Source organism: Primulina tabacum, chromosome 3 (genome assembly GCF_025594145.1).
Source record: "Primulina tabacum isolate GXHZ01 chromosome 3, ASM2559414v2, whole genome shotgun sequence".
Classification (NCBI taxonomy): domain Eukaryota; kingdom Viridiplantae; phylum Streptophyta; class Magnoliopsida; order Lamiales; family Gesneriaceae; genus Primulina; species Primulina tabacum.
The window spans coordinates 5956404-5967695 of record NC_134552.1 but is presented as its reverse complement, the minus strand read 5'-3'; the positions used below and the strand labels follow the sequence as shown (position 1 = coordinate 5967695).

The 11292-nt window shown below is 35.1% G+C and overlaps 2 protein-coding genes across 2 annotated transcripts; both read left to right on the top strand.

The window, feature by feature from the left end:
- Positions 1 to 5049: 5049 nt before the first annotated feature.
- On the top strand, positions 5050 to 6986 carry LOC142539632 (oxygen-evolving enhancer protein 1, chloroplastic). Its single transcript, XM_075645210.1, has 2 exons — positions 5050 to 5348; positions 6082 to 6986. Exons 1-2 carry the CDS (start codon positions 5115 to 5117, stop codon positions 6838 to 6840), a joined length of 993 nt encoding a protein of 330 aa, XP_075501325.1. The 5' UTR covers positions 5050 to 5114; the 3' UTR covers positions 6841 to 6986.
- Positions 6987 to 8057: 1071 nt separating this feature from the next.
- LOC142538873 (CASP-like protein ARALYDRAFT_485429) lies at positions 8058 to 10395 on the top strand. Its single transcript, XM_075644170.1, has 3 exons — positions 8058 to 8559; positions 9745 to 9877; positions 9963 to 10395. The coding sequence occupies exons 1-3, from the start codon at positions 8429 to 8431 to the stop codon at positions 10152 to 10154; spliced, it is 456 nt and encodes a 151-aa protein (XP_075500285.1). The 5' UTR covers positions 8058 to 8428; the 3' UTR covers positions 10155 to 10395.
- The last annotated feature ends 897 nt before the right edge of the window (positions 10396 to 11292 follow it).

Sequence of the window (11292 nt, the reverse complement as noted above, 5' to 3'; positions counted from 1 at the left end):
ATGCCCATGTTTAGCTATTAGAACCTTAAAATTCCCAAATGAAAAATATGCCCAATTTCATGGGAAATTAAATTTGCATTTTTTGTATTATTACTCTCATGGAAATTTGTTTTTTGAGTAGCTTGTTATTTAAGGGATGACTCCATTATTAACAATAATGGATTGAGTACTTGCTTGTGAAACTATATTTAGAAAAATGGCAAAAAGTTTCTTGAATTTAAAGTCGCGGGGAAGTGTTTTATGTCTCACATCGGTTCAAGTTTCAATCTTAACATGGTATCAGAGCTCAGGTTCCACCATTATGTGTTGGACTGCTTATAGTTGGGTCATCCGTTCTGCCCATAATTGAGTCATTTGTAAACTTCACGCTCCAAATGTTCATTCCTAGGCGTGAGGGGAGTGTGTTAGTTGTCTCACATCGGTTGGATAAAAACACCTGAGAGTTGTATATATGGTCTTAAACAACCCTCCCTCCTTGAGCTAGTTTTTGGGATTGAGTTAGGTCCAAGTTCCAATCTTAACAAGAAGCTCAAATATTTATTTATTTATTTATTTATACAGATAGATTTTCAAGAGAAGAAATGTGTCAATGATGAGAAAATCAAGCCTCTTTTCTTTCAAGAGAGATGAAGTAAGCTCTCAATAATTCATTTGAGAGGAAACCATGATTTTGTTTTCCAAGCACTTTTGAGCCACTATCTCTATGTCTATGTATTTTTTGTTTTTTAAAAAATTTCATTCATATGTTGATTAATAACGTACCAATAGGTTATTAAATTTGTACAAGTAAATTGGTTTTCTTCAGAACGCAATAAATAAGAAGGCACATATATTGTCAAGTTGGATGCTTTATCTCTTGTGGTTGGTGGAATTACGCGGTTTAATTAATGATCCCCTCCCTATTCTTTTGTTTGTATGGCGTTTGTTGCTTTTGGCTTGCTTAATCTATTTTGATTATGGTTTTTAATTAAATTTTACAAAAGATAAAATAATTTAACCAGATGTACTTTTGTCTATGTTTGAATTGTGTTCTTAACTTGGTATATTCATGTTGAAACGTAGGTTTCAATATGATTTTAGTTGTAATGTGGTTGTTATGTATATTATAGACAAATTTATATATAAGCATATTTTTTAATATTTTTTTAAAAAAGTAATCATTTTTATACAGTCTATACAAAAAAATTCGGTGTTCAAAAATCGTCGTCTGATTTTGTGACGGTGCTTAAACCGTCGTTTATAGCGACGGCTCATAAAACTGTCGCCGATCGGTTTTCTCAAAAACCGTCGCAATATAAATATGTGCGCGCATGTTCAGTCCATTTTTCTCTGTATCACTTCCCATCTGCGATAAATTTTTTCTCTTAGACGATTTTAGTTTCGATTTGGGGTAAGTTTTTTTTAGCTTCAATTCTTAGTAAATTTCTTAGTGTTACTTAAGATCATGAATCTTGTTAGCTTGTAGCGTAAGTCGTTTTGCAGCTGATTTTTTTTGCGTGTGCATGATGCTCCGACGTCTTCTACGGTCAGATTGTAAGTTTGTTATTATTGCATGTTAATTAGAAATTAAATAATATTTATTACATGTTTGTTATTAAAATATTATATAATTTAAATGTTCAATTAATGGTCAACATTAAAACTATTAAATCTGCCTACTCGTGCTGTGGAACTAAGGAGTTTATATATTAATCTTTTTAATTAATGAGTAAATGATAGTGATTTAGTAAAATACATCTTATTTTTTAAAGAGCAAGCCATGCAGGCTTACATGAACGAGTTTTTGACACCTCTCGACGACGGGACCATTTCTAGTCCGCCCAATTCGGGAGATGTGAACAGCATATTCAACATGGTCATCGGTGGACCGAAAAAGGGACGAATGTATGGTTGTGGTTCCATGGCCTCCACATTCTATCCGGATGAGATGGCTCGACGTCCACGTGGAGGTTCGAGCAGTTCCAGTAGAGGGTCGCAGGATACAGAGAGGATGCGAGCAGAGTGGGAGGTACAAAAAAACATTAATGAGCATCTCCGTATCGACTTGCAGGCGACACAGACCACTTTGGAGACGACCCAACATGAGATTGAGTCGTTGAAGGATAGGATGACGAGTCTGGAGGACCAGGTCTGTCGACTCATCGCGGGATTATCGCAGCCACAGCCACATACATCCCGACGATTTCTGTATGGTCGAGGATCATCTAGCAGAGGACGCGCTTTACCAAGGTCGTCACATTTTGATGACCCATACGCAGCTGGATCATCACGTCATCGAAGTTCGGGCAGGGTCCCGAGGTGCTCGCCTGAGTACATTCCACCATCACAAGACTTTGGTCATGACAACGGTGATGGCGATAGCAATGATGCATAAGACGATAATGAAACTCAGTCTCCTTAGTTTTTTATTTTATCAATGCCTGTATTTATTGAAACTTATGAACGATTTTTTTTTTCAGTTTTATGACATTATTTAATTTTGTTGTTCGCTTATTTTATCTCAATGTCTAATCGTTTCATTGATTATTTACAAATTTGAAATTCATAAATTTAGATGAGTTGAGGAGATTATTTAAAAAACATACAAATAATTATAAAACTAAAATATTTTTTAATAAATTATAAAAATATTTTTTTTAAAAAAAATTAGCGAAGGTTTCTCTCAAAACCGTCGCTAAATAAACCGTCGCTAATTAGCGACATATTTTGTTAAAAATTGTCGCTAATTCCCTGATTAGCGACAATTTTTTACTAAACCGTCGCTAATTAGTACGGTATCTAAACACTGTCGCTAATTAGCTCGGTTTTAAGTTCTGTCGATGAAACAACCGTCGCTAATCAAATTAGCAACGATTTTTTAGAAAAAAAATTTGTAGTGTGTGTGGGTTAGCGCTGAATATTTTTATACAAATATATACTTTTAATATTTGAACATATACTTAATATATACATTTTACACTATTTTAATTCATTGTTAATTTTTTTTTTTTTTTTATGATTTAGTGATTGTTGATTTTTATGGTTAACCGTAGAATATAAATGTTGTGTATGAGTTTCATAATTTATTATATATTCTACTTCGTACTTTTACTTATATAGGAAACATTAACACGATTGGTGATACTAACAGAATTGGACATATCGCTGGTTAGAGAATGAGTTTATAACAAATGAGTTCTTTAGGGGTGTCGAGTCTTTTGTAGAGTTTGTGAAATTGCATCCACAATGTATGTCCGAAGGACAGGAGGCTGCCGGCACTCGGACGGATGTACGGATTAGGGAAAACAAACATCTGGATCTGGTATATATGCAGATGCCATAACACCGTGTCCACGATGGGTTGCGAGTACTGGGACATCATCCTCTGCTTGCAAAGAGGAGTCACGAGCTGCAAGAGAAGAGGCATGTGTTGCTTGGGAGGAGGCTCGAGCTGCCAGAAAAGAGTGCATTGGTCTTCGAGCACGGATATCATCGTTGCAGGATCATGTTCACATGCTAGTATCTTGATTGCCGCATAGATATTCCAATGTTCCACTGTACGTGCCGGAGGACGACGGCGATACTCAGTCTCCCGATAACATTTTTAAACGACTACAAAAAGTCGATACCAAAATTTTTGTGGTATATGCATATGACCATATAGATAACTGACAGGGGCGGAGGTACATGAGTAAAGCCCGGGTGACCCAATTTTTTTTGAAAAAATTTATAGGTAAATTTTGTATAATTTTAGAATAATATGATATTAACCCGGATATATAAATTTAAAATATTAAAAATTTCAGAGATTAAAATTCTAGCACGGGCGGAGCCCTATTTCTGGCTCCGCCCCTGATAACTGATATCTCAGAAAATAATATTTATAAATCAAAATTGATTTGAATATCGAAATTGGAATTGATTGTGAGTTTTGCTACCGTTAAATCGGGCGTTTTGGAGGGAAAAAAAGCTTTCTCGTTCTCAAAATTGGGAATATTTTTCTTCTTCGTGACTACCCCCATCACAGTCAAAATACATGTATCCCCTTCATATTTTATATTATCTTTAAAATGAAACGACTCTTAAGAAATGGGATTTACCTGTTTGGATTTGAGGTGTGCGGGGTCTATTTTTCTTCATCAAACCCATTTTTTTCCCCCTAAACTATGAGATGGGAGGAATCGAACTTGAGCCCGGTGACGGAGCCATAAATATGGCTCTGTCTGGGGCTAGAATTTTAAACTCTAAAATATTTTAATATTTTAAATTGATCTATCCGAACTAATATCGTATTATTTCAAAATTATACAAAATTTACATATAATTTTTTTTAAAAAAATTAGGCCACCTGGGCTAAAGCTCGGGTATATTTCCATGTACCTCCTCCGCCCTTGTTTGAGCCATTTATAGAGTGAAAGTGAGTGAAACCACTTAGACCAAAGCCAGGTCTCTTCATCAAAACCATTCTAATCAAATATACCTGCTACCTAGTACCTAGGGGGATTGTTTCTGTTTGTTTAAAAAATATGTTTTTCCAAAATCAATCGTAATATCATTATTTTACATTTAAAAATTGAATTTTTATTCATATTAGTAAGAATTTTTACCCCTACAAAAATCTTCTATTTATATTATATTAGATAGATTGTAGCTTAATATTAATCAATATATTTTAAAATATTAAATCCTCAGAGATTATTAAATTTTTAAAAATCAAATATAGATTCATAATCTAAACAATTTGATTGCTATAGATGGCATAACGAAATAGCACATTATATTTTAAAATCTTGATTAAATACTCATTAACCATTCGAGAATCAATCAATTACATATAAAAACTTAAACTTTAATTGTTGTCGTAAATTTTTTACAAATGACGAAAGTTCCTCTGAAAATCCAATCAACACAAAATTGTCTGATTTAAGAATGTGTAAATATTTTTATCCAAAACACCAAGATCGCCACGTGGCACCCGACAGAACCAGTAGACAGAAACCCAATCCGACCAGTAGAAAAACACCTTATCTGGTATCTTATCCCTCTCGAATCAAAGCCACCAAAATAACTTATCCTCCTTTGTAATAACTAATAACGAGAACCAGAGGCACAATTAGTCTCTTGAAATCAAGAAAATGGCCACCTCACTACAGGCTGCTGCCACTCTTATGCAACCAACCAAGGTTGGTGTCTCGGCCCGGAACAGCTCCCAGCTCCGGCCACTTCAGAGCGTCGGCAAGGCGTTTGGAGTTGAACCCGGCGGCGCAAGGCTGACATGCTCTCTTGATGTCAAGGAGTTGGCTCAGAAGTTCACCGATGCTGCCAAGATTGCTGGCTTTGCTCTTGCTACTTCGGCACTCGTCGTCTCGGTATGGATTGAATCTTTTGTAGCTTTTCGAATTCGATTATTGATGCCAAATGTGTATGCCAAGGGATGGTAACAGCTGTTGCAGAAGAACAATTTTGATTAAAAAAAATTATGAGATTATGAGTTTAATGGAAACATATACAACCAGCTTCACCGACGTTATGAGAAGATTTCGTTATAATCACCCAGCAATGACAATAAAGTTCATAACACTCAGAAAGTACAAATACAAAGTGACTAAGAATTGGACTTCTGAAAATTATTGAACGATCCAGGCATGTGAAATTGAGGACCTCCAACGTTTGGTTGTCTGTTTTATGTTTCAGATCACTCCCGATTGCGCTTTTGTGCTAAACGGTAAGATACATGAAGAGTTATGTCATAATGTTGGATAAACATGAGTCTGGTAAACGAAATTAATTGAAATAATCGAAGTGAATAAGAGAAGATGGGTGATAGGAATTTTTAGCTCACCACACTTGAGTTAAAAACCAGTTTTAGTTTTTTTCCCTGTATATTTGGATCTTGAGATATGAAGACTTGATCGAGGAGTAGATGAACAGGTTGAATTTGGTTGTGGTAGCAGTGTTATTCCCAAAATTGTACTTCCTACAGTTCAATAGAAGTTCAGCAAGTCTTTTGTTATTTTGAATGTGTGGGTACATAAATTCATGCGTGTAGGTGTGTATTTTGTCATTGGAACCTTCAACGTTTTTTTTATTGGATTTGCACAGGGAGCTAACGCTGAAGGTGTTCCAAAACGGCTGACATACGATGAAATTCAGAGCCAGACCTACACAGAAGTGAAAGGATCAGGAACTGCTAATCAGTGCCCAACTATTGTAGGTGGTGTCGATGGCTTTGCCTTCAAACCAGGCAAATACAAGGCCCAGAAATTCTGCCTAGAGCCAACATCATTCACTGTCAAGGCAGAAGGCATAAACAAGAATGCACCACCTGAGTTCCAAAAGACCAAGCTCATGACCCGTCTGACCTACACCCTTGACGAGATTGAGGGACCATTCGAAGTATCTCAAGATGGCTCCATCAAATTTGAGGAGAAGGATGGGATCGACTATGCGGCTGTCACCGTTCAGCTCCCTGGTGGTGAGCGTGTGCCTTTCCTCTTCACCATCAAGCAGCTTGTGGCTACAGGCAAACCAAATGGATTTAGTGGGGAATTTTTGGTGCCATCATACAGAGGTTCATCTTTCCTTGACCCAAAGGGTAGGGGTGGGTCTACTGGATATGACAACGCGGTTGCTTTACCTGCTGGAGGAAGGGGAGACGAGGAGGAGCTCGCGAAGGAGAACATAAAGAACGTCGCTTCCTCGACAGGGAAGATTACATTGAGCGTGACCCAATCAAAACCCGAGACTGGTGAGGTGATTGGAGTGTTCGAGAGCATCCAGCCATCGGATACCGATTTGGGGTCGAAGGCTCCCAAGGAGGTCAAAATTCAAGGCATCTGGTATGGTCAGCTGGAGTCTTAGGCTAACATGAGCACCATTCTACTGTTTCTTGGTTGAGTTGTCTTGTACCTTTAAAGGGCACCGAGCTCCAAGTGAAGCTGCACTCCAAACTATTACAATTCTTGTATATCATTCTGGGCTTTAATGATCTCTCATTGAAATGGAAATTGAAGAACCTGTAATACATATCACCGCACATTCAATCTAAAACCACTCGATTCCTTTTCAAGAATTTTCCTAAAGTATCCGATTTTCAAAAATAACCAACTAATTAATTAAGAGCACCTTATATTCTAAAAGCCCATTTGGATCCTCCCTTTCTTCCTAACTAATTCTTTTCGCTTTTACTAAGAAAACTTGGAAAAGTTTCTGTTTTGCTTAGTTATCCAATTATCAAATTCTATTCTTACAATTATTTATTTATAGTTAACTTTGATTATTCCTTTTTACCCCATTAGATAACCTTAAAATTTGTATTAAGTGATAAAAATGACTAACAAAGTTACCAAGAGTAATTTCAACACGAATTATTCTATGCTACGAGTTTGATCATCATCAATATATATGTCAGTTTCTATAAAAACGTAACGAACCCATACGATGTAATGATACAGAGGAACCACTGAATCGATTATCAGTGAATAATTATAATTTATAACACAAGTCGATATTCAAATAAACAAATAACAGAAAATCTCATAATGAAATCCTCTGCTCCATTGCAAAACTACCGTGGATAACAATTTCAACTGTTATAATAATTGACAAAAACTTGCGTGAAACAGTATTACGGATCGTATTTTGTGAGACAGATATCTTATTTGACTCATTCATGAAAAACTATTACTTTTTATATTAAGAGTATTATTTTTTATTGTGAATATCGATAGGTATGATCCATCTCACAGATAAAGTTTAAAATCGTGTCACAAGAGACCTACTCATAATAATTTACTTGTCAAACTGAAACAATGAATATTAATGGTCAATTATATATATATATATATATATATATATATAGACACACACGTATTTGTATAGCAAAATATATAACACAGAATAAAACAGAATATTTGATTCCGAAGATAACACACTCATGCATACACGACGATACCTTAAAAAAAATTATAGTAATAATTAATATATAATCTGACAACTTTAGCGGTTGTGACGTTATATTATTGATAAAAACACATTAGGAAACTTTGATTAAAATTTTAAAATAAAGTTAAGATAGTAAATAACATTAAATTAAATGAAATCTATTTATATTACTCACTGAAAAGAATATAGAATAAGTCTTCTACCCAACTCTTCATTTCCTATTCCTCCGTCCACTCTTCACCATTTGTATTGCCATTCCATCTTCAAATCCACGCAGGAAGAAGATTTTCTCTTTTTTTTTGTTCCGAACATTTTACCTTTAAATCCCAAAGAATTTGCTTTCATTTTTTTTTTCCTTTAATCCCTTATTCTCTTTTGATGGGAAACGTGGCGTGGCCGGTGGAAGGAATTGAATGGCCATGAATCCATGATCGAGGAAGCTCTGCGATCGATACGAGTTATATATCTGAAAACATAGGAAAAGGGATTATTATGATTGGTTCGGATGGAAGAATTGCCGGGTTCTCTGGGGACAAGCGCGAGCTTGGCCTTGAGATTGGGACAAGCCATTTTTGCTGTCGCTTCATTGCTTTTCATGTGTTTAGATGTTGAGTTCTACAGTTACACTGCTTTCTGGTAATTCTACATCTTATGTTACATTCTTTTATATATAAATCTGAGTAATGAATAATTTATTTTTACTGCTTTTCTTGTAGATTATTGGATACTGATTATTTGTAAATCGATTACAACAACCCTTCTTTTTTTGTTTTCTTTTTAGCATTCGATTGCTTGTTTTGTATTTATGACGGTGTAAACTTGGGTCGATCGTCAACGGGGCAAAGGGATCACACGGATTCCATCGTAACAAACTTTATCCTATCTTCCTTTATTAATTATTGGTGGTTGTGAGTGGTTAACACATAACATCTATTGTTTGACATTTTTGAGTGGGCATTACTAAAATCCAGAATCAGATGCGTGTAATAGAATAAATAAATATTACAACTTTTTAAAATTAGGAAGGGAGATCAACGAGTTGCATTTTAATATGTTAAACGCAACTTGTGGTTTTGCTATGGAGTTTGGTAAGTTGTACATATGGAGGATAATTGTGTTTGGAGTTCGTGGTGGATTATATTATGATTCTTGGGACTTAGGAGAGAGTGCTGTGCTCCATAGTTACACCAGTGTTATGCAAAAGGATCGGTAAATATGTCGCATCCAAAGTTCTAGTTTTGCTGATGATTCTGCTCATCTGTGACTCATCTCGGTGTTATTTGACTTCATTTAAAGACGAGGAGGGATTACGTGCATGCTTTTACTTTTGATGATAAGTGAAGGTGACACCTAAACATTGATAATGGATGAAGAACAAATATGCATTATTAGTTTTTCATGATCCATATCAAGGACTGTTCTGTGTCTTGTGATGGGAAGGTCGAGTCTGGGAAAATGCAGTTATTTAGAGTGGTTTTCTCATACATTTAATAGGCTCTCATGGATGGAACTGTTTTCTACATTAGGAGACAAATAGGATTTGACAAGAGAGAAATGATGATTCGACATGGGAAATTTGGTTTAGTCAGTAAACAACCTTTAAAGAGGTAATAAGTTAAAGAAGACTAGGTACAGAAATAGACATAAAAGTTGGATCTTATCTACTAGGCAATCTATAGCTGATTTAATGTAATTTTTTACATGATTCTTAGCTGCTGCATTGTCCACTACACGTTTGTTAATATAATGAATTGCTTCTGTATTGTTCTTGCACATGTGATTGCTTTTTCACATATTTCTGATAAAATTTTCTACTTGCAGCTTCTTGGTTACTATCATGGGCTTAACGATTCCATGGAGCTTGACTTTGGCTGTCGTAGATATATACTTTGCTTTCTTCAAACGCACACCTAATCAAGTTGGCATACTCGTCATTGTTCTCATGGGAGATTGGGTAACTAAAAGCCTCATCAAACACATTTTTGCAACTAACAAAAACAACACCATAACATGCAAAAAAAATAAACAATTTTCTGTAGGTTCTATCGTTTCTATCGCTGGGTGCATCTTGTTCAACAGCCAGTGTTACCAATCTTTTTCTTTCTGCTGGTGGCTTTTGCGGCCTGAAGTTATGCACACGATATCAACTGTCTGCTGCAATGGCATTCTTGTCATGGTTTCTGCTGTTTGCCTCATCTCTCTTCAATCTTTGGCTTCTTCCTTCTCTATAGCTCAACTTTTACACCTTACGTTTTCCATTTTTACGGCATCCGGGTTAGGCATGCAGTGATTTTTTTGTTGTTGATTATACATGTCAAATTTCAGTGTTGTTCATTGTAGGCAATTTTATTTTTGGTTGATTTTTTCATAGATGAAATTTATACTTCGGAAAGAAACAGATGTAGAAAGTGAAATTGGAGTTGAATTCTTGTTTTATTATTTTATGAGGCACTTTCAATTATCGGTGTATTTGTAACTTGAGACCCTGGTGTACAATTTACATGGAAATGATTACAAAATTTCATTAATCTTAGGGGTGTCAATCAAATCGGATGGGTCGGGTTTCTGGTCAATCCGCGAAATTTTTTTATTTTTTTCCCAACCCGAACCCGATGCAACCCGAAAACCCCAAATCCGAACACGAACCCGTCTAATCCGACTCAACCCGCCTAACCCGAATTTTATTTATTTTTTTAAAAAAAATTAATGAAAAAAATTCGAAAATATAAAAAAATAATAATAATATTTTAATTTAAACACATAATAACAAAATTTCCAATTGAAATTTGAAAGTTTAATCGTAGAAAATTAAAATATATTTACTAAATCAAATAAACAATTGTTAAAAAAATAAAAAATATACAAAATAAATATTAAATGATGAAAATTTATCATATAAATATACTATAAATTTCGTTCAAACATACAATATATAAAAATATAGATAATATTTTCAAAAAATAAAAGTTTTCGGGTCAACCCGCGACCCAACCCGACTCAACCCGAAACCCGTCTAATTTGGCACTAACCCGAACCAACCCAACCCGAACCCGAAAAACACCAACCCGAACCTGATTTTTTTCGTGTTGGATCGTGTCGGATTGACGGGTCGTGTTGCATTTTGACACCTCTAATTAATCTTCCCTTTTACCGTCAATAATAATAATAATGCTATATGTGTACTTTCCGGTCAGAGTGGTAATTATATGTGTTACCTTTTATAAATGTATTCAAGATTAGGGGTTAGAAAAAATAATGAATTTTTGGAATTGTATTGAAAAATATTGTATTTATGAAAATTTTCGGTACAATATGATTTTCGATGCGATAACGCAGTGGAATTTGAAATTCCCTTTTACCATGAACTGA